The following is a 23,146-nucleotide window of genomic DNA, read 5'->3' on the forward strand; positions in this document are numbered from 1 at the left end:
GTGTATGAGTCAGTTTTCATGTTCGTTCGCTTTTAGAAACATAAATCCGTATTTCAGTCGGTTTTTAAGTTCGTTCGTTTTTAGAAATATAAAAGGAATCGTATACGAAATCTTTTTAAAAAACTCGCATGCTAACTTGAGATGATCGGACTCCTATTTTGCAACACATGATTTTCTAGCAAAATATATATCTAAGTGAATTTAACACAGTGAATTTCACCTTAACTAAACCATATATCTATCTCTACTATTATAAAAATTGAAGGTGTTTTTACCGGTATTTTGGTACGTCATCCGTGTTTAAGTCGGTTTTTAAGTCTATTCACTTTTAGAAATACATATCCGTATTTGAGTCCAATTTTAAGTTCGTTTGCTTTTGGAAATACAAAAGGAGTAGTATAAGAAATCTCTCTAAAAAAAACTTGCATGCTAACTTGAGATAAAAGTCAGACTCCTAACTGCATCTTATGATTTTCTAAAATAAAATATCCAAGCGAATTTCCACAGTGAATTTCACCCTAGCTAAACCGTATAACAATTACAAGATTAAAATAATCCTCAACCGTTGCAATGCACGGACATTTTTTCTAGTTTACTTAAAAGTTTTAAATGCCTATTCACCCTACTCTAGCCGACATTAACATCAAGATCCATTCATTGATCCTCCTCCCTCTCACTTCCATGTGTTCTACTTTGTGTGGAAGGAAATCAGGATTGCCTCCTTCAACTACCGGAAAGGGCTTGTGTATGCTCCTCGTCTCATGAGGATGATTAAGAAAGTCACCCAGTTGACTCACAAGTTGCATCTCAAGCCTGATGTTTCATCATGGGCTGGTCCTTCACCGGGGCGGGCATCTCCACAGGGGCTGGGACGTCTGAGGTCCCTTCCTCTTCCTCTGCTCAACAAGCTGCTCCTGTTGCTTGCTTAGGAGCCTTCTCCTTTATTTCACATCTTGCGGAGCCTTTACTTAGGTTTCAAATTAGCCTATTCATCCCCGTAACCCTTTCAATTAGCAAGCACATAAATCCCAAACATGATCTGGAAACAAAATAATCTTTATTGATATGCTATCAGTAATTGAGCATTCCAGATTGCTAGCCAGAATGTACAACAATAATCCCCCTTTCAAGGGGAGAAGAGCAGATAAGCATCGCCTTCTTCTGGACTGTGTTGCCTTCTAACTTGGTATGCACACACGCAGTCCCTCTAATCGAAGGCTAATATAATCAAGAGCAGAAACCTACTGCAGCCTATCTTAAAGTATGCTTGTGGCTGAGCACCAACTACTAAAATGGGTCTGCCAATTTACAAGATCTACTGCCTACAATTGTATTCTCTGTGATTTGCCGGTTAACGGGAACAGAGCATGCACCAGGGAAAATCTCTGCAGTTACCAAAGCAGGACTTCAGTTGAAGGTGGACAGCAGATCCAACTCCACCATCCAATGCAATTGTTGTATTGTATTTGTCATTGCTATTTTCTCTATCTAAGAGACTAATAGTCTGCAGAGCCATCAATTAAGTGCCCCATGTATCAGTCATACTAACGTCAGCGTCAGAACTGAGCCAGTAATCAGCGGCAATCTGCAAAACGAATAACAATTAATATCAAACAGCATTGAATGATTTGATTTCTGATGTGGTTTAGATGGGATTTTCTTACATCATCTGATGGTACAATTTTCACAATGCCAGGCACTGGATCGTCTCTTTTGGATGGCTCTGATGTATGCTCTCTTACACCATTGCTCTCCCCAATTTCCGATGCCTGAACATAATCCATCTGCTGCGGAGCTTGAGAACTTCCACTAGTGACCGCAGCATCCAAATTGTCTGCCATCTGCTGGTCTGTGTTGAATGTCTCCTGATGGTTACTGGTGAGAAAATAACAGTTTAGTAAATGATTAGCAGTTTAGCACAGAAGACCGATCAGTAGAATGAATTCCAGAAAGTCATGCTGATGAGACTTTACCTTATTAGAAAGCAATCAACAGGACCCATTGCACTTCTAAATACAATCTGGTAGTGCTTCTCTTGATTATCCAGATCCTTATAAATGTCCATATCCTGGTAAAGGAAGAAAAATGTCAACAACCGCACCACACAGATTCATCATCTCTGTCCACATAGCTAAAAGTAGCTAAAGATCGCATACCAAATTAGGGTCTGGAACTTCAATATAGGTTCCTCGAGGAGCGTTTACTGCAATGAGAGTGGATCCCTGCTATCAACAAGGAACTTGTTGGTATGACTTTACAATTGCAGGAAGAAGAAATAAACAAGAGACCAGAAGAGTCCTGACCTGAAAGCGAGGAATCGCATTGATATCTTCCTTCGAAACATACAACCTAAAAGGAAAAACACAATGATTCAGTTGACTATATAAAATATAAAAACTACCATAATTGAAAATGGGAATCTTACTTTCTTCTGTCCTCATCAACTCTAAGGGCATTCAGTTTCTCTTGTGCTTCCCTGTAGAATCAGCAATTATCTATCAAAAGAGAGGGACGGGGACAAGAGAAATCAGATATATGTATTACTTTCAGGAAGTACTTACATTATTTCATCATCCAACCTGGACTCTTCATCATAAAGAGACTCAATTTCTTCCTGCAGAATATCAAAATCCAACAGGAAATTTAAAATGCAGGACAAAAATCTTAACATTCAAATGGAATGGCATGCTGGGCTATGTCAGAGGATAGATTTGTTGATTTGTTGTATTGCCAGCACTTGAAACTTTAAGAAAGCCTCTAAATAAAGAAGATTCATCATGGATTTTTTTAATATATATATATATTCATATTAGCTTGAATATTTTTGCACATTAACTTAGGACTGAATTATTACGTTTTATTTTTACAGGCATAGCCACTAAAACTTCACTCTAACCTACCACTGTGGAAACATTTTTCTACCATTAAAATACTGGTTATGGTCAATTTGTCCTACAATCTGGCATCAGAAATTACCAGGAAACATAAACCATAGTTTCCTTGGATGATACATATAATGGTACCATAACAGTCATGGTGATCAGGTTCAATTCCAACAACTGTTACCAATATTATTTTTACTTAACATCATTGTAAAACAAAAGTTAGGCCAAAGTATAATTGGTTCAAAAGCAGCAAACTAATTTTTATCTTGGTTCAATTTAGTTCAATTGGGATAAAATGTATCACTGATTCTGTCTTCATGTAGTAAAATGTTACAACCACCTTGTTACAAGGATGAGTGCAGTAGTCTTTTAATATCTAGACATATACTCCAATAGTTAAGTGAAACAATACAGGAGAGGCCCTAATGCCCAGTTGTGATCCATGAAGTAGCTTAATGTAATAAATAAAAAGGGCACCATTTCTAGTATAAACATATAACCTACTGATAGTTCATGGTTCAATTTAAATTAGTCCACTTTCTGACTCGAAACACAATAGAAGTAAAATGAGCACAATCTACCTCTATCTATAAAGATTAAAGAAAAAGAATGGAACTCATATAATGTGTGTATAATTTACTTATGTGTAGCTTTAGGATAGTTAAAAGCATAAAATATGTACAGAATGAAGATCATACAGTACAACAGTACGTACCTTCAATGCTGAGATTTGGCGTTCTCTCTCCTTAGGCTTTGACATATCAAAACCCCTTTCAATGTATTTATTTTGTCAGTAAAAACCTAAAATTAACTTGTGGAATGCATTAAGAAACATAAACAGATTGCACTTACTTCCAACGAATCATATTCTTCAGTGTCTTTTCGATTAAATCTACACCTTCTAAAACATTTGTTATATCATATATCCTCCTCTTTTGCACCTACAGAAATTTATTAAACTATGATACGTCAGGGCACTTTACTCTAGACAATTAAAAAGATTGAATGTCTGACAAGCGTGGAAAGCATTTTTTAAATGATAATACTAAACCAGACCTCCAATGTCTCAGCCGCTTTATTTAAATCAAGGGTTCCATCTTCTGCTCCTTCAAGAAGGTTGATGAACTTCTTTGTAAGAAGACCTGGCAAAAAGGTAACAATTAATAAGAAACACGGAGCATTTTCTTTCATTGGGAGAAATGCATCATACTTTACCTAGCGAGCTGTCATAGCGACAGTTGCTTGGTGAAAATAAAGAAGGCCCAGCATCTCCTGAAAAGAAGATTAGAATGAACAATAGATGATAATCACAAATGCTGGTATGAAACTTTACAGTGAAATTATCATAGCAATGCACATTATGTAAAGTGGATAGAATATAAGCAGGACCTCACCTTCATTTGATCGAAGACTACCTTTTTTAAAACCTTTTGGTTTTCTTGGCCGCTTGATGCCTTTTACTGTCCCAGTTGTACTTTCTTTATCAGGCCCTTGCACAGTCTCTCCTTTGGCAACTTCAGACTGTACAGTTTCTCTTTCATTTTTCTCCTCATTGTCCTAAAACATATGCACCATTCACAACACAACATTGCCAATTATCAAACTGTAACAATTCATTAACAGAATGTAACTGATCCAGCAACTATCTTGGAATGCTACGCTCCATTATGAAGATCAAGTATAACATCCATGAGCCTGAAAAATGGTCTCCGCAAAAGAATGAAAGAGATAATGCAATTACTACAAGTATAAAACCCTCATTCCACCATAATGCGAACCATAGTTGCAAGATTTCTCCAACCAAAGGATAGGGATTAAGTTGTACTATAAGCTCCTAGTACCGGGACAACCTCCTAACTCCTAAGGCCAGGTACCAAAGGTCAAAATCATCTACTCCAAATTACTATATACTATCAATCCAAATTCTAGCACATGATAAAAATCACTAGCTTATGCATACTCCTACCAAACATGTTCCAAAGAGCTGATCTAAGTAGAAGAACCTGGTAAGCTTTACATAAAGGCAACTGCAGATGCAGATTAATTTGTTGCCTGAAGGGGACAGTGCAGATTAGTTTGGACATGAGAAGCACCTAACAGAACTTAATCTAACACAGTCTTTTCCAAACCATATTTGCACGTATCGATCTTACAGGTTACAAATGTCGATTGCAACATTACATTGTTGCCATTGGTCCTGAAACTGAGACTGAATACAGTACCATTGCGCACAGAAAGATTTGAAGCGGGCAGAGCTTAATCATTCAGCCGTGCGTGCCAAAATTTCTACTAAAGCCATCTTCGTGCCAACCTAAAGTTGTCCCAACCAAATTAACAGTCCCCGAACACATCTACCAATCCATACCATCCAAAATTAAATGATCGAATCATGCAACCAAACACTAGAATAAAGCTTAATACAAGCTATCAATCGATTGAAACAGTAATGGCAAGGAGTAGACGGATTAACTCGGGGGGGGACATTCCATTGACTCACCGCCGCGTTGGCCATCGGATTCCCCGTCGCGGGCGCAGCCACCTCTTCGGTAGCTGTAGCCGTAGTCGTAGCCGGAGGCGGCGCCACGGCGACCGCAGGCTGCTGCGGAGGCGGGCGAGCAGGCGTGACCGCGGGGGCGGCGGGAGGAGGAGCAGCAGCAGCAGTAGTTGACGGTGGGGGCGGCCTCGGGGGCCTAGAGGAGGCCGCGGCGCGGAAGATGGGGATGGGAGATGCGGCGCGGAAGTAGTGGACGTGAGCTCCGGGGGGCGGAGGCGCGCGGTGCGGGGCCGGCGGCGGCGGGAGCACGGAGCGGCGGAGGAAGACCTGCGGCGGCGCGGGCGCGGGCGCGGGCGGGGTCGGCGCGGGCGCGGGCGGGATGGCGGCGGATCCGTCCATGGAAGGAGAGCGCGCGAGGTAGGGTTTCGCCGCGCCGCTCGCCCGAGTCCGAGACGGCGGCGAGGAAGCGAGAGAGCGCGCGCCGCTTGGAGACGAAGAAGAGGAGGGAAAAGAGGGGGGGAAGAGAGAAGAGGAGGGGAGGGAGGGAAGGGGACGAGAGAGGGAAAACAACTCAACAACTCCTCTTTCTCTCTCTATCTCTCTCTCGTTTTCTTTTTTTTCTCTCACTAACTCTCTTTCTTGCTTCTTCACCCTCTTTCTTCTTGCTTGTGTGGTTTATTCATGGGGATTTATGCGGTATTTATCGAGTTTACCTTATGGAGGTTTTGGTATGTATTTATTTTGAGGATTATCATGTATATACATGAACGGGTTCACATCTGAATGTACCTGTTTTGATAGACGTTAACGTTGATCTTATCCATGGTAAGGCTCATAAGTCAGCGGTCGATCGTATCGATCTCGCTTAATATGGGGGTATGGGGGTCCACAGGTCAATGCTGGTTCAGGTGCGTGGTTATCTGTTGCTTAAGCAAACATAGTAAGCCAGCTACACATCATGTATTTATCGCAAGTATTTACGCTTATTCCTCACGAAATTACCTACTTTATTTGGTTGGAGAGGCAACGTCTAACTCTAGTTGGGTATTGCAACGGTAAAAAAAATGCAATGAAAACGTGTCATTCTTCTTGTTTTCGGACTATTCTAATTGCCTAATATGTTGCAGAAAATATCTCGCTATTACGGTGCCAACCATTAGCTAGAGTATGCTGTAAGGTACAGCTCATCGCCCTGTTCGATAATGTCAACCTGCAACTTTTTGAGGTGTGCACCGCAGCTTAGCTGAAGTAGATGCAGCGCTTCAACGGCTAGTTCTACAAAGCAAGCCCCCATATAGATATCTACTGGTATTTATAATGTCAACGTCAGTCTAAATTCAAGTAAAAATCAATTACGCAAGTCAACATATTATATGAGCTACGGACGTGTAATTTTAGAAAAATTGTAGACAATATCACTTGAGAAAACATGTGTAGGTAAATGATACAAAAAGAAAAAAACAATCCCATCACGATCTAACTATGATTATGCGAAACACTACAGTACATTATGTTGCACGCATACTATTTGATTAACTGTTGAGAACACATGTATTTAACAGGATGTATTATATATCCATTTGTATAGAGAAATTGGCAATTAGAAAATGTCAACAGAACAAAAAGAAATTCTGAACTCATGGTAAAAGTGCAGAGAGAGTACTTTGATTAGCCAATGAAGCAAGAAGTTAGATATATATATATATATATATATATATATATATATATATTATAATCAGTGGGGTGGGTTGGTGTAATTGTGAAAACCATGGATGGATGAAAGGAACAGAAAAAGCCCACACGCAGACGCACACGCACACGCACACGCACACGCTGTAGGAGCGAGGCGGGGAGCGCGCGGAAACGGATCCTATGCACGTTTGCCGCGTCGGTGCACGGTGGACGTCCGCTTCTGTCCGTGGGCCCCACCCTACACCGGAGTCAGCGGTGCACGTAGGCAGGGTTGACGTAGGTAACCAGCGTCTGCTCTACTAGAAGCTACTCGTTGGGGGAAGCGGGAAGAGAGAAGGAATCAAGCAAAGCCTATACACACTGACGGTGCGGGCCCATACACGTGTCACTGCCTTGCAAGCAAGCACGCGCGCATCCTTTTTCCCCACCTGACGTGTCGTCTCGTGGGGTGGGGCCCGAACGCACTGGTCCACATGTCATGCTACCAATCCACGGGAGACGGCATCAGACGACGGCTGCCGTTTGGTTCTGCCGGCCGCCTTGGCTCCGCCTGCCAAATGCTACCTCCTGTCCTGCACTTCTGCTTAGAGTAAATTTCATAAAACTAAGATATTTAATCAATTTATCATAAAACTATATATTTAACATGATGTATTACAAAACTACAGAATTAACGCTAAATTTATCATAAAACTACATATTTAAGTTCACAAAACTACAGGTTTAATGACAAATTAATCACATTACATGAACAATTATAAGTCTGACATAACATTATTGCTAAGGATTTAAGCCTCAAAATCTGTAGTTTTGTGATAATTTTATTATTAAATCTGTAGTTTTGTGATACTTAGCCTTAAACATGTAGTTTTGTGATAAATTTATTATTAAATTTATAGTTCTGTGATCCATCACTTTAAATCTGTAGTTTTGTGATAATTTGATCAAATTACCTATAGTTTTGTGAATTTTACTCCTCCTGCTTACTATACTATTTGTCCCAGGCTAATTTCAAAAGAACTTTTCAACTCGGATTACGGACAGAAACTTGCTACGCCTTCCGTCCCATCCCATGATATACCATGTCATTGACTTTTTTATAATGTTTGATTATCTATTTTATTCAAAAATTTATACAAATATCATTTATCTGGTTGTGTCTTATTTTATCATCAAAGAAACTATATTGTTAACTTATAGTTTTATATATTTTTACTAATTTTTAATAAAGTTTTTTTAGGGACTTAATTTGCCAAAAATAAAAGGGAAAGAAATGTAGCATCTCAATCATGGGCAACCAGAATAACGGAACAATTTGGCAATTTTTTTCTAGTAACTCACGTAGAGTGGGAACTCATTCCCTTCGCACGGAGAATGGAGCGGTCTATTAGCGCGTGATTAATTAAGTATTAGCTAATTTTTTAAAAAAATAGATTAATTTGATTTTTTAAAGCAACTTTTGTACCGTTTATCAGTTTAAAAAGCGCGCACGAGAAACGAGAGAGAGGTGTTGGAAAAATAGGGTACCGAGCACAGCCTTATGCTGTCCTAGGCAAGTTGCCAAACAAATAAATATATATGAAGTCGTTAACTTTTCATATAAAGTTTGACCATTCATTTTATTTAAAAAAACTATAAATTAAAACTATATGAAATCTATTATTATATACTAAAAGTCCATTAAACATTCTATAAACGCTCTCACATCGCCACGTGGCATCCCTACAAACGCTCCTAAGTCGCCACGTAGGTTTTTAATAGATTAGAAACATCTATCCCTCTATTTTCATTTAAAGTGGTAGGTTCATTATTTTACACTATTACATTAGATTTAGAACATATGTTAGTCCCTCCCTATCTGCACGTACGTATGCCTCCCACCCCCGCAAGTACGTACGTACAGCCGTACAGGTAGTATGTACATACCCCACCTCTTTTTTCCCTTACCATTCATCTCCATTTATCTTCTTTTACCTAGAATACCCCCTTATTACCTTTGTTTTTTACGCTATTGACATTACATTTGCTGAAAAGAATGTAATTACCATTTATTTTGTTATGATTTTATATTGATGACATATGTTGGCTATATTTTAGCGCAAAATCATTGCAACATATGACAATGACATGTATTAATTAATCCCATAACATTTTTTTCAAAAAAAATCACATCATGGTATATATAACCCTTAATATTCACTTAAATTAGTGTGTCCGATATTATAAACCCTTTCATTAGATTAATCTTACCACATACAATAGCCCCACCTCTCCCATAGGTCCATACATACGAAGTACGTGCGAAGCTGCACACCCTGATCACGTCCATTTTTATCTCCTTTCCCTTTTATGATTTCTAAAGATAATTGAGATAACATTCATTATTAGAAATAAACAATTATAACTTTACAAACATAGACTGCATCATTATATACGTCTATAATGTTTGAAGAAAGTTTACTGCATTATATTCTTTACATATCTATCTATATATTTTATACTGAGAATCCATTAAACATCTATTATATACTAAAAGTTCATAAAACTCCCTACAAACGCTCTCAAACCGTTCCGTAGCGTTCTACAAACGTTCTTAAGACGCCATGTGACGATCTAATAAATTAGAAAAAATTCTAAAAATTTTGATAATAATAGAAAAAAAATCTAACCATTGATATTCCTTTAAATATGTGGGCCCACTAATATTAACCATTAGATTTCTATAAAAAAAATCCGGTACACCCAACTCCATGGTATGCGGGCACACACAACCTCAACCCAAGCTTCCATCTCCTGCTCCAGACATCGGCGCTTGCCCGCACCAGTCCATGAAAGGTGTGGATGAAGGTGAGTTTGACTACGAACTCGAGGATGCTGGGAACGATCTCTTTTCGGGCTCCCATCGAGAGGCCCTCTTCCTTTTTCTGAATCTGGGAGAGAGGCAAAACAGAAGTGCAGAGAGACCTCGACTCTTTCAGGAATCGTACGTACGTACGCCCTCAACCCTCCAACTCTCCTTGAGGATCCCACTCTCCTCTCCTATTTTTGAGCCAACTTTTCCTATTTTTTAGCTAACACATATATAAATAATAATAATTAGATAGTTAAATGATCATAACTCTTAAGTTACATGCACTTTTCTCAGTTTATTTTTATTTTTTCGTGTTATTTATAATTAAATACGTAATTCAAGATCCATATTACCCATATTTACTATATAAATTTAGATAATGTAGCCATTCTGACTATAAATATTTGAGGAAATTTGCACTGGAAAAGATGAATGAATTCAAATATGTGAGTCTAAAGTACAGATTCAATCACCACCAAGGAGCTTGGAACCATGATGCATACTCTAGGTTTGAACCCAACGGAAGCGGAGTGGTAAGATATTATTAGGTTGTGTTTATTAGATGGGTTTGGGAGCTAATCTCCCACGCACGTAAAACGAAGCGACTCATTACATTAGGGTATGATTAATTAAGTATTAGTTATTTTTTATATAAAATAGATTAATATGCTTTTTAAAATCAATTTTTCAATAGAAAACTTTAGAAAAAAAATTCACCATTTACTGGTTTGGAAAGCGTGCGTACAGAAAACAAGAGAGCTAAATTGGGAAAGGAGGGGGAAGAACACAGCCTTTGCGAGGTGGACATCGACGGAAGCGCCAGCATTGACTTTCCATGACTTCCTGAGCCTAATAGCACTAGATGATTAGGTGAAGGACAAAGGACGAAGAGGAGGGGCAAAGGGAGACGTTCCGCATTTGCGACAAGCATTACTTCATCTCTATCACCGTGCCCCGCCACGTCATGTCCAATGCATCAGGAGAGGCTAATTGATGAGGTCGATGAGATACTCTGCGAGGCCCATGGTAACAGGTTGATCAACTATGAGGAGTTTGTAATTAAATTGAGAACAAAAAAACAAGAAATTTGATTAAAATACACAATAAAAAATTAAAAAAAGGTTAAAACTATAAAAAATATATAACAAGATTCCATGTAGAATATAAAATATCAACAGTCCATATAAAAGTATAAGTTATAAATATCTGAAATTGGGAATAATAAAATAAGTATTAAAAGATAACTCCAAATACAACATGATACAATATTAAGTACAATTTACAATCCTTAAAACTACAATTTAGAATAAAAAATAATTTGATTTGAATATAAATTCGAAATTAGAATCATTCAATCACTAAATTCAAAATATAACAAATATTTTTTAAAGATCTTATCTTTATTGATTTGCATCCATAACTAATTGCATATATATGAATCAATTAAAAAGAGGGTTGAGAGGGTGGTAAAATATATTTATTGCCAATAAAAGTTTATCGAGATTTCTTGAAAAAAAGAGATACAATGAACACCCAGTTAAAAATAGAAAACACCTTACTTTAACTTTTAGTTTATTTTGTTAGAACTTTTTTCAAAACAAACTAATATGCATGCCCGCGCGAATGCACGGGCTATCCTCCTAGTTTATATAAATATCATTCATTTTATTGTGACTTATATTATCATCAGATAAAATATGATCTTAACATATAGTTTTACATATTTATGCTAAGTTTTTTAATAAGACGAATGGTCAAATGTTACGAGAAAAGTCAACGGCCATACATTTTGAAAATGATGTTGTATTATGACCTAATCTAAGCCTTCATCAATATAAAGATTAGAAACAAGGAAAACGAGGGCATTAGGGGATATACCATAACCTTCCATTTCACCTTATTTGAGTAGTTAACAGGACCGGATTCTTGGGACATCCGGCCTAGGGCTTAATAGAATACTCATATCAACTTTTCTGGAAACTAATCTCTAGAGAACTCTGAGGTTAAACGTGCTTGGCCTAAAGCAATTTAGGGATAGGTGACTGATCGGAAAATTCTTCCCGAATGCACATGAGTGAGGCCAAAGTGCGCAGAAAATACTTGTGTTGATCTATGAGGGCAGTCTATAACCTATGAAAGCTGCCAGATATAAGTGGGCCCGGCCTGGGAGAGACGGGTCGTTATAATTCTGAAGCACACCAGCTAGTTAACAAATAAGTAGCACACCTTAACAAATATCTCAAAGTCCACAAGTGTTTAATTTGGTTGATAAACAAACACAACATTTTTATGTAAGCTACATGGATTTGGTGTACATGCTCATTTCATGTTCTTCTAGAACAATTTCTACTAATCACATAAATTGCTTTAACATACAAGTTGGCTTCTCTGGACTACAAAATTGTGTCTATTGTTTCAGGTTACCGTGTAAAATGGTGACCCTGTTTTAATTCCACGGATAGAAGCACGCATTGACGTGCTTGGCCATTCACTTGCTTCCATTACATGCATCGCCATTGTGTATCCTAATGCCACTCAAAATATAACCACCAAATGCATTCATTTGCATGTGTGGATGAGTTCGTGATGGAAGGACCTGTAACAAGGAAAGGGAATACCGTCATAAGTTCCAACAGCTATCTCTTAGAAGTTGCGGACAACAGTAAAATAAAAATTGTGAGAAAACCGGAAAAGAGATAAAAGATTTGTTGGATGTCATCATGTCAAAGCAATAACCTATCTTTCTTGTGTCTCATATAATAGTAGATAAAATCTGTTTCTAAATATGTTGATGCTATTGTTATAAGCAAAGTTAGTGGGCATATCATGCATAGTAGAATGACAAAAGGAATTTGCATTGTAACCAGCGGCGACCAGCCTAGCCTTGACAATTCCATATGTACTTTCAAATATTCAATTTACTGTTTGCAATTTAGCTGCCAGCTAAACATAACTTGTGAAATAGTCTTTGGTTATGTGCAATAGCACATTGGTAAGAAAAACCATGCCAATTTCAGGTCTAACTTCCTCATTGCTAATGTACTGAGCAGAGCACTGACCTGGTATTCACGAAGCCAGGGTTCAGAAATCTGTAATCCGAGAGCCATTTTTGATACTTGCAAGCTGTGCATGCATGTTGCGAGAGGCTGCATGAAGGCAATAGAAAAACACACACATATTTTACATAGGAAGCAGAAATCATGATTAAAAAAAAAATTGAAGCTAAGAAAGATTTACCTGAAGGTATTGGTGATAGATAGCAAATGGAGCTGAATAAGACAAGAGGGGAAGCAGATCAGCAACAAAACTTTCAACATCATGCCCCGGAGCAGCAACAATCAAACTGCATCAACATGAAATCAGTTTATCAATGAGAATATGTAGCTATTAGTGCAGTTTTCTTCAACAATAATTTACAGTGTTACCTGCTAAATCCATGTTCACTCCAATATTTCATCCTCTCTGGTGATGGTGCCTTTCCTGCCTTGAGTGATTTGGGACCTATTGAACTTCCATCCTCATCTCTTTTACTATCTACAGACCAACACAGCATCAAATAAGTCACAAATGTATATGTTTTTCATGTTAGTGCTATCAGTTGCTTACCTAAGGAAGAATTGCCATCCTGATTAACGTGCTCATCCAATAAGGGCTCAGGGATATCTATATCAATAGATTGTTCTTTAGATGACTGTGTTTTCTCATCTGGTACTGCTGTGTCAGTTGGTTGTGGTACAGATGGCTGAGTATTCTCCACTGGTACTGCAGTGGGCTCTTGTGCCTCACCCTGAATGCTATCATTAAGACCAGAAGACACATCGCCAGAGTTTTGCAAGGAGCAGAGGCCACTTAGTGGTGCCTGAACAATCCTGAAAGGTAAGCTTATCAAAATATTGCCTGCTATAGCCCAACTCTTAAGCACCACTTCAACAACATAATGGGTGTTTCCTACTTCCGTAATAACTTCCAAGGCTTCACATGGACCTCTATAAGTTCAAATGAGAATATAATAGTTCTACATGGCACTAATCATGGTATAAAATTAGATGAACATATAAGTAATATTATAGTTCGCCCTAATTGCTCAAGAACAAAGATTATTTCATGATACAAGAAGTTAAAGACAGTGTATTGTATTATATCTGAGAAATGCAACCACGATTCAATAAGCAATAGTTGTGTAAGAACTGTATAGCTAGAAAAATATATAACCATTTTGCACTTTTTACTATTTCCTTAACATAATCCAGTATAGATGTAAAATTAGCACATATTTATTTCAAGAGCCCTCTAATTAAAACTTCTTTTATCATCAGAAAATCCACATAATGCTAAATAAAGAAATTACCTGGTAGTCATGTCACTGCTCAAATTATACATCCTTATAATGTCTATGGAGCTAGGAGCAGATCCAAGATATGTGCTGCAAACATACCCAGTACCTGTAATACAGAGAAAATCACTAAAAATAATCTTTACTCATAAAAGCAGCTTTGGGGGTCATAGTACTCTACGAGAGTACAGCCATCCCCACTCCAGAAGACATTTTGCAGCTGAATACATGTACAGGTGTGCTTTGAAAGATTTATAAATAAAATTGAATTATCTGCATACGTGTATATAGGTGTCTGATTGATCTCATACAATCCTGTGTATACAATTTCAATCTTTTTATTCAAAAATTTGGCACTTTAATTTAAGATCTTCTAAAATATTTATACAGCATCCCTCACAATAGCAGGCACTGTGATAGTGGCAACTAACAAATAGATGCATTATAATAGAGATGCTTAGAAAAACCTGAAAATCAGTTCTAATTCGTATATGAATATATATGAACACGTTTCAAGCTCATGGGTGCCTGTAGCTTCTGTACATAGTGAATATACATTTGAGCGCTTGTAGCAACTGGCAGTGTGACTTAAGGAATAGATAACTACATGTATATCACTTGTTATTGAATACACCAACTAAAATAAATGACATTTCTACATCCAGTGACTGAAGTTATGGTGAGTAGAACTAGCAATCTAGCATTCTCAAAAACAAGCAGGTCAAGAGTAATGCATTTTCAGCAAAAGCTATTACATGGGGCATATACATGCATACGGTTGAATTATATTAAATTTGTTAATGTACATGTAATTTAATCTACTGGTATCAGTAAAATAAAAAAAGTAGGAATATGTTACCTCCTAAGCGTTCAGCTACAGCTCCAACTACTAAACCTCCAACCATATCAACCACAAGGACATCCGAATATGGACCAACATTTGCCATAGACAACAAGAGGGACAGTGCATCAACTCGCATAAACCTAGAAAGGAAAGAATATAGTAACAAAGGGTTGTGCTATGTGTAATTTGCTTGTTTTAGAAAAGCAAGGTATATGCATATGAGCCAAAAGTAATCCTGAAATGGAGTATAATGGCAATGCCAATAAGGGATTGCAAATGAACTAGCAAGATATTTACCCTGTTCGAGCTGGGCTTTTCTTGAAATATGTCTCACAAATGCTGCAGCATGTTAAGGAAAAAAATGGGTCAGATAAATATGTGCACCTCCTAGATAAGCATCTGGCAATCAAATTGTAATGTGCATCGCATTTCACTGATCAGATGTAAGGAGTTAGTTAAAGATCAAGCATTCAGGGCAACTTTCTTGAAAAATCACTTCACTTGATATAATATTCTGCATTGGTAATGAGGAGAAAAAGAATATAAAAAAGCCAACAAGCACCATCCTCCCATTATCTTTAAGATGATGTTCAGAAAACTTGGTCTTGTTCTCAACTAGATGTTTTTTTAGGTTTTCAGGTAGTCTTTTTTCCCTTCGTATGTGCTTTATTAGAAGTTAATGGCACTAGGAACAAAAATTGAATGAGTGGGTGGACTTGGTGCTTCTTGTTGGAGCTACATTAAAGAGAGGTAAATAGGTCATAAAGGGAACTGGTTAGCACCTTGTGTTGTATGTTAGAGGCTACAATGACATTCAAACAACAAAAGTACTATAATTACTAAACATACTGGGAGCAGAGCATATTTCATTCAATCAAGTGGAGAATTTATAATAAAAACAAAGAATGTTTTCCTGGTTGTGCTATACTCCTAATCTGAAGCAATCTTCCATCGACACAATAATTTTAAAAAGCTGTTTCACAAACTTCAATCACATATATATTCAGCATAGGGGCTTATTTCGAACCCGGACAATTTTTTGTTCGTGCTGTTCAAACTGTTTCCAATGAAATTTCTGCAAAAATATGTTGTGAAATTCCTGTGTTCCAAATGGGGTTTAAAGTGGATATGCAACCTTGCAGTTAAATTAAGAGGGTAAAAGATGATTCTCTAAATGATAAAATATGAATACATAATATTCATTTCTAGAATGATATAGCATATTCCCAACTACAAGGAAACGATAGAAGGATTACCTTCGGGTAGAGGGGCGCCGTAAAAGCACTTTGGGTGCATATTTCTTCTGTTTCTTTAGTTTGTATTTCTCCTGTAATCAGAATTATTGAACCAATTCAATCCCCAGTGTTCTTAGAAAAAAAGTAATGAAGCAACTAGACAACAAATTATACTAACTTGGGAAAAAACGGTCTTCTTCCCAAATGTGGAGCTATTTGCTATCAAAGCTTCTACAATCTCATCACCACTTACACCATCTCTGTTGTGGACAATCAAACAGTACATAAATCATGATTTGGAATCATTTACACAAAACAATCAAGCATACCTTACTCAAAGATAACTGAACCCTCACCTCTTCATTGCCTCTATGTCATCGCTAGATAAATTCTGTGCTGTATTATTATCGACAAGAGATCTATTGTCCCTAGTTTCATCCTGCGAGGGACCGTCAGCAGCATCTTGCGTTGTATCATCTATGTGTAAATGGGAACCATTGTTACAAACAAGAAATAGTACAAACTATGAAGTATATCGATAAGCACACAAACTGATCGAAAACCATGTGTAAGATAACTCAATAAGAACAATATTTGTAGCAGGACAATTTTTTAAAAAGGATAAGCTAATTGACTTTGAGAGTACTTTTTCTCAATTGCACGACCACCACCATTCGTCCTAAATGTGGAACAGTGGAAGTAAGAAGAGAGGGAACGTGTGGAAGGGAACAGAACTTGATTACAATTTTGAAACAAAGTGGTGTCCTGATGAAACAAGGCATGTTTTAATTCACACTTTAGTTTTCTTAGAAAATGGTTTAACATAATAAATTTAAATTCTTCGATTCTACAATTTCCAGATATTTCTTGCGTTATGGAAACGGTGGCTTAATTAGATACACCTGCACATGGCTGTCGCTTTGCAAATGTATATGTTTAATTTTTTTTTCCATGAGTTATGAAATTCCTTGTGAAACAATCCAACAAATTCTATGTGCTAGCTGCCAAAAGAGAGAACTGAACAATGTGAAATCATGCCTTGGTAACTACAGAGCATGTGTTACAGTTAAGGTCCACATTTGTACATTTGGTAACTAGAACCCATCATTAAATCAAAATCTTAGCAGACTAGAAGCAATGACAATTGACAGATCACAGTCCAACATATGCACACTAGCCCTGAAATTCTGAAACAACTAAAGCCTAATTAAGAAGTCACCATCCTATATAGGGTGAAGCTGGATGAAAGGTGATGTAAAAAAGAAAAGAAAAGGAAGGAAAAGAACTGAAGAAGAGTGCAAACTACAAATGCACTCACAATTTACATAACGTTTCACCAAATCTAACTCCTGTAAAAGCTATAAACCGATATAAGTTCGGCTGATTGCAGACAAAGAAATAACTAAACTAAACTAGTGAACAATATGACATCAACTCAAATCACAATCCCCTGCTTCAAGTATTCACTACTAGCAATTAGTAGCAAACAGGTGCTGAGCACTCGTTCAGTTCTGTGCGGGTCTAGTCCACAGCGAATGCAGGAGCAACCAAGCAGTATTAAAAGGAAATAGCCCCCCCATCGGGCATTGCTTACCGCGAGAAGATGGGGCGTCGGCGCAGGGGACGAGGCCGGAGGGGCCGACGCTGAAGAGGGAGCCGAAGGGGCGACCGACGAGCGGCTGCAGCGAGCATGTCCTGTTCCCCACCTTCACCGTCCTGCACGACCGGAAGAGAGGGAAATCAGGCCTAGGGTTTTGCGGGGGGAACTGGAAGGGAGGAGACGCGAGGTCGAGGAGGAGGTACGGACGCGGCGGGGGTGAGGCGGAAGAAGGCGAGGCGGTCGCCGTCGTTGATGTCGAGGAGGACGCTGCAGCCCTCCCATGCCTCCCGGGGAATCGCCGCCATTCTTTGATTGATTTTTGGAGGGGATGCAGCGGCGGAGAGGAGGGACGAAGCAGAGGAGAGCTGGAGAGGGAAGGGTTTTAGGGAGAGGTAACCCGGGGGTCGGCTTTACTTTGCACGGAAAACGAAACGCGAAACGGTTAATTAGAGCGTGATTAATTAAGTACTCCCTCCTTCTCTAAATGTTTAACGCCGTTGACTTTTTTAAATATGTTTGACCATTCACCTTATTTAAAAACTTTTGTGTAATGTGTAAAACTATATGTATAAATAAAAGTATATTTAACAATAAATAAAATGATAGAAAAAGAATTAATAATTACTTAAATTTTTTAATAAGACGAACGGTCAAACATTTTTTAAAAAGTCAACGACGTCTCAAATCCACGATTCCATATATGCACCTTGATCGATGAGGAAATAATAAGGAAATCCATTATTTGCTCGATCTTCACCTGCTCATCGATCTGCATCCATCCATCCATCGCTACTGTGATCGAGTTGCTCTCGCCGCCCATAGACAACATGTCTGACGACATCAGCATTTACTGCAGCAATTGCGACTGCAACTGCTGCTGCAACTGCGACTGCCTCGACAAGTGCTGCAGCTCGCTCTGCGACGCCGTGGCCTCCTTCTTCAACCGCCTCTTCTGCTGCTGCTGCTGCTGCTGCTGCTGCTGCGGCGGCAGCGGCAGCGTGACAGTGACAAGCGCAAGGCGGCCGCCGGTAGCCACGGAGAGCACAAGTGCCACCACGTCGGAGGTCGACCCGTCGTCGTTCTCCCTGCCGCAGCTGCTATAGCGGTTGCCGATGCAACGTACAAGTAGCGTCCACCATATCAGCAGAATTGATAACCGGCGGGGGCTTTCAGGATGCGACGTACGACGGCGTGCTCGTCGGCGCCGGAGCTTCGTCTGTCAATCGACGGCGGCAGCTGCACCAGCCGGTTTTTTACCAATTCTAGGGCCATCTTTGGAAGATTAGCCCAGGACTAATTTTGAGAACTAATGTTTAGTCATGAATTGGGCCCTGTTTGGAATATTAGCCCAGGGCTAATTTTGAGAGCTAATGTTTAGTCATGAATTAGTAGGCTAAACATTAGCCTAGAGTAGCATGTTTGGATCCATGGGCTAATTCAAGGCTAAAAGGTGGAGAGAAAAGGGGAAAGAGAGAGAGAGCTGCTTTTTGATGGTCCCCACACAAAATTAGCTCTATTAGCACCCCTTGGAGGGGCTAATGTTTTGAGGGGGGCTAATTCACTTTAGCTAAAAATTAGCCCACCTGTTTGGATTCTTGAGGGCTAATTCAGGGCTAAAAGGTGAGGGCTAATGTTTAGCCCATGGAACCAACCAGGCCAGGGCCTTGGTAAGCTAAACATTAGCCTAGGGTGATATGTTTGGATCCATGGGCTAATTCAAGGCTAAAAGGTAGAGAGAGAGTAAAAAGAGAGGAGAGAGAAGGGGAGAGAGAGAGCTGCTTTTTGATGGTCCCCACACAAAATTAGCCCCATTAGCACCCCTTGGAGGGGCTAATGTTTTGAGGAGGGCTAATTCACTTTAGTTAAAAATTAGTCCACCTATTTGGATTCTTGAGGGCTAATTCAGGGCTAAAAGGTGAGGGCCAATGTTTAGCCCATGAAACCAAACAGGGCCTTGGTAAGCTAAACATTAGCCTAGGGTGATATGTTTGGATCCATGGGCTAATTCAAGGCTAAAAGGTGGAGAGAGCGTAAAAAGAGAGGAGAGAGAAGGAGAGAGAGAGCAGCTTTTTGATGGCCACCACACAAAATTAACCCCATTAGCACTCCTTGGAGGGACTAATATTTTGAGGGGGGCTAATTCACTTTAGCCAAAAATTAGCCCACTGTTTGGATCCTTGAGGGCTAAAAGGTGGGGGCTAATGTTTAGCCTATGGAACCAAACAAGGCCTAGGACGTCGAGTAGGCAGTGATATAATAAAATGGCTGGGACCGTGAGGTGCTGAGGTTGTACCGGCAAAGAAGGGTGAGGTGGAAAAGAGAGTAAAATTTGTATTTTTGTGTTGGTAATACAAAACTTAGTTTCAAATCTTCAAATCCTGAGGCTGCCATGTCGATCTAGAGATGGCATCCACGGAGAAATTCTATCATTAGATAGGTGGCTGGGTTCGTGCAATTGGCAGCGCTCCAGGAGCCATCAATGACGACGGTGTCAGCGGTGCTCAAGGAGTGCATCCATAACGGATGTATTTAATTTGATTATTAGTACTATATAAGCAAGGACAATATGGTCACTCAATATGGTCAGAATGCCATGTATACGCACGTCCAATTAATCCGGCCAAAAAGTCAGCGGTGCTCAAGGAGTGTATCCATAACGGCATGTATTTAATTTGATTATTAGTACTATAAAAGCAAGGACAATATGTTCACTCAATATGGTCAGAATGCCATGTATATGCATGTCTAATTAATCCAGCCAAAAAGTGGTTTTTCGTATCAAAGACAAGCATTACATAGGGCCTGTTCGGCTGCCATTTTTACGGCAGCGCTGCAGAGCGCTTGGTTGTGCGGCTGCAGCTAGCTGCCATGCAACTGCGAAAAATGGCAGTCGAACATGTTCATATTTTAGGTAATGAAAAGTTTGGAGAAACGTCCAGGTATCTTCCGGTTAGCTCCACAAGGTGGTGGGGTTGATCTGGGTTCAAAGTCTCAACCATTTTAATTATTTTATATTAGATCATTCCCTAATATTTTGGTAATGTAAAGTTTGGTGTCCCGAATATATCCATCGTAAAGTACAACAACTGCTGAATATGTATTTGGACAAATTTTGAAACAGAGGGGCTAAAAATTTTTAAAGCCATGGAGATGAAACGGTCCTATACAGGCCTACTCTAGTATAGGTACACATTACCCGTCTTTGTCCATATCCGCACCATTTAGGGAGGATATATGCAAACATGAAATTATCCATTTGAGATTTGGATATGGGGAGGATAATACTATCTTTATCCACTATACACGTACCAGCGTTCACCTTATAGTAATTGTCAAGTTTGGTTGAATTTTACAGAGATGATTATTACATATAAAAAGCAATTATATACAACTTTTTAAGCCATTTGATGCGTGTAGGAGTACCATATAGCTAGGTATTTTCTTCTTATACGCCTTTATACTTGTTGGATATAGAACCCACTTTATTTAGGAAAGGTAAGTTTATTTTAAAATGGGTAAAACATGAAAATTAGATAATCGAACAGTTATTCTGATCTTATTTCATGAGCTTAAGCCTTTTGACTGGGTTGACCGAAGACAAAGCCAACCGCTTCGCAACAAAACTTTACATTAAGATTCGCAAGAAAATAACAATACAAAATTTTAGCATAGACATGAGTCGTTACATCGACAAGATCGCCTCCTTTCGATAAGATTGTTTGAGTTTTTAAACAATCGAACATATATGAATCTCACTAGCTATAGCAAATTAACTTAATTTGAACCAGGCAGTACGACAGGTCAACAATTAACAAACTAAACTGCAACTAGCGAGCTAACGAGCTACGACGTGAGTCCTATATAATTCGGCTTCTAGTCTAGTGGCATTTGATGACCCTGTGGTTGACCTGCGCCGTGTTCGTCCCCGGTCGGTACAGCCTCAGCGGGCACGTCGCGTCCACCCTCCTCTCCCGGCCGGCGTGCACCGGCCGGAACCTCACCTCGCCGGTGATCTTCAGCTCCAGCGACGACACCTCCTCCCCGGCGCCCATCTCCTTCACCAGCTCCGCCAACGCCGCGCCGCCGAGACGAGCCGCCACGCCCTCGTCGGCCACGCCGAACCTGTCCGTCTCCGCCGCCTCCACCCTCTGCCCGGCGTCCGCGAGACGGACGGCGCGGAGGAGCTCGTACTCCCCGGTGGCGAGGCGGAGCTCGGCGGCGAGCGGCCGGGTGTACTCGGCGCGGACGGCCATGTTGGGGTTGTACACGGCGACGGTGAGCGAGATGCCGTAGGCGAGGTCGGTGCCGTTGGCGCCGGTGAGGTCGAGGCGTGTGAGGGTGGCGTCCTCCACCGTGATGCCGACGTTGAAGACGACGCCGTACGAGAGGATCAGCAGCGCGGCGACCAGTAAAACCAGGAGGGTGCAACAGGACGCGCACATCTCGCAGCTCCCCGCCCCGCCCGCCATTGTTGCGCCGAACGACGCCAAGAAATTAGGAGTACCTACCTACCTACGTGATCGATGGATCGATCGACCTATGCCAACTTGGCCGGAATCACCAGCGTTTATATATCGGTGCTAGTGCTGCTTCTTAGCTTGATCGATGATCAGACTCGGACCAGAACTGTCTTCTTTTCCTTTTCGTTTTCCTTTTCTTTTCCTAATTCGACTTTTTTTTTTCAGTTTTGCTAAAAAAACTGGCGACGACAGATTTTTGAACCACTAGGAAAAATTAGTCGAGCGCTGCAATGGGTAAAGGTGTTTTATTTTCAGTGATACAACAACTATCCTTAGTAGTGTTCCGGAAGATAGTCCCGTGCCCGCATGATACTGGAGCCGATCCTTCCCTTCAAATCTGGCCGAATCTTTCTTGATGTTCAAAAATTGGTTGATGGTTTTTATCCACTCAATCTCTCCTCTTTTAGCTTTCTCATAATTGATGTGAATCTGCAATCAATTGAAGGAGGAAACACACAGGGAGGCAGATCGATGTGGCGGCGGCGTAGGGTTTGGCCTGGGTGATAGCTGAAGGCGTGCGCAACATGCACGCAGTGGATTGGAGTTCTAAAAATACGGAATCATCATAAAAAATATATGGAAAAAGTTTGTGCTAACGCTACAATGATATTTGATAATATCACTGCAAATCAAACAACCAACAGTCTTAGAATCACCAGGGGTGAAACTCCATTGGAAGAAGGGTTAATTGG

General features: G+C 39.8%; 2 protein-coding genes across 2 annotated transcripts; both read right to left on the bottom strand.

The window, feature by feature from the left end:
- Window positions 1-760: 760 nt before the first annotated feature.
- Window positions 761-5,922, bottom strand: LOC127769526 (transcription factor E2FC-like). Its single transcript, XM_052295113.1, has 13 exons — window positions 5,383-5,922; window positions 4,280-4,442; window positions 4,101-4,157; window positions 3,942-4,027; window positions 3,738-3,826; window positions 3,601-3,655; window positions 2,562-2,614; window positions 2,426-2,476; window positions 2,304-2,349; window positions 2,157-2,222; window positions 1,974-2,068; window positions 1,665-1,875; window positions 761-1,585 (listed from the first exon to the last, which is right to left on the bottom strand). The coding sequence occupies exons 1-13, from the start codon at window positions 5,776-5,778 to the stop codon at window positions 1,520-1,522; spliced, it is 1,434 nt and encodes a 477-aa protein (XP_052151073.1). The 5' UTR covers window positions 5,779-5,922; the 3' UTR covers window positions 761-1,519.
- A 6,206-nt stretch (window positions 5,923-12,128) lies between these two features.
- On the bottom strand, window positions 12,129-18,298 carry LOC127772319 (uncharacterized). The gene is made up of 13 exons (XM_052298348.1): window positions 18,142-18,298; window positions 17,929-18,050; window positions 16,691-16,811; window positions 16,513-16,594; window positions 16,356-16,426; window positions 15,397-15,438; window positions 15,115-15,239; window positions 14,271-14,364; window positions 13,529-13,791; window positions 13,348-13,456; window positions 13,160-13,265; window positions 12,982-13,068; window positions 12,129-12,518 (listed from the first exon to the last, which is right to left on the bottom strand). The coding sequence occupies exons 1-13, from the start codon at window positions 18,237-18,239 to the stop codon at window positions 12,411-12,413; spliced, it is 1,428 nt and encodes a 475-aa protein (XP_052154308.1). The 5' UTR covers window positions 18,240-18,298; the 3' UTR covers window positions 12,129-12,410.
- Window positions 18,299-23,146: the final 4,848 nt, after the last annotated feature.

The sequence above is a fragment of the Oryza glaberrima genome, chromosome 4, assembly GCF_000147395.1.
Source record: "Oryza glaberrima chromosome 4, OglaRS2, whole genome shotgun sequence".
NCBI lineage: Eukaryota > Viridiplantae > Streptophyta > Magnoliopsida > Poales > Poaceae > Oryza > Oryza glaberrima.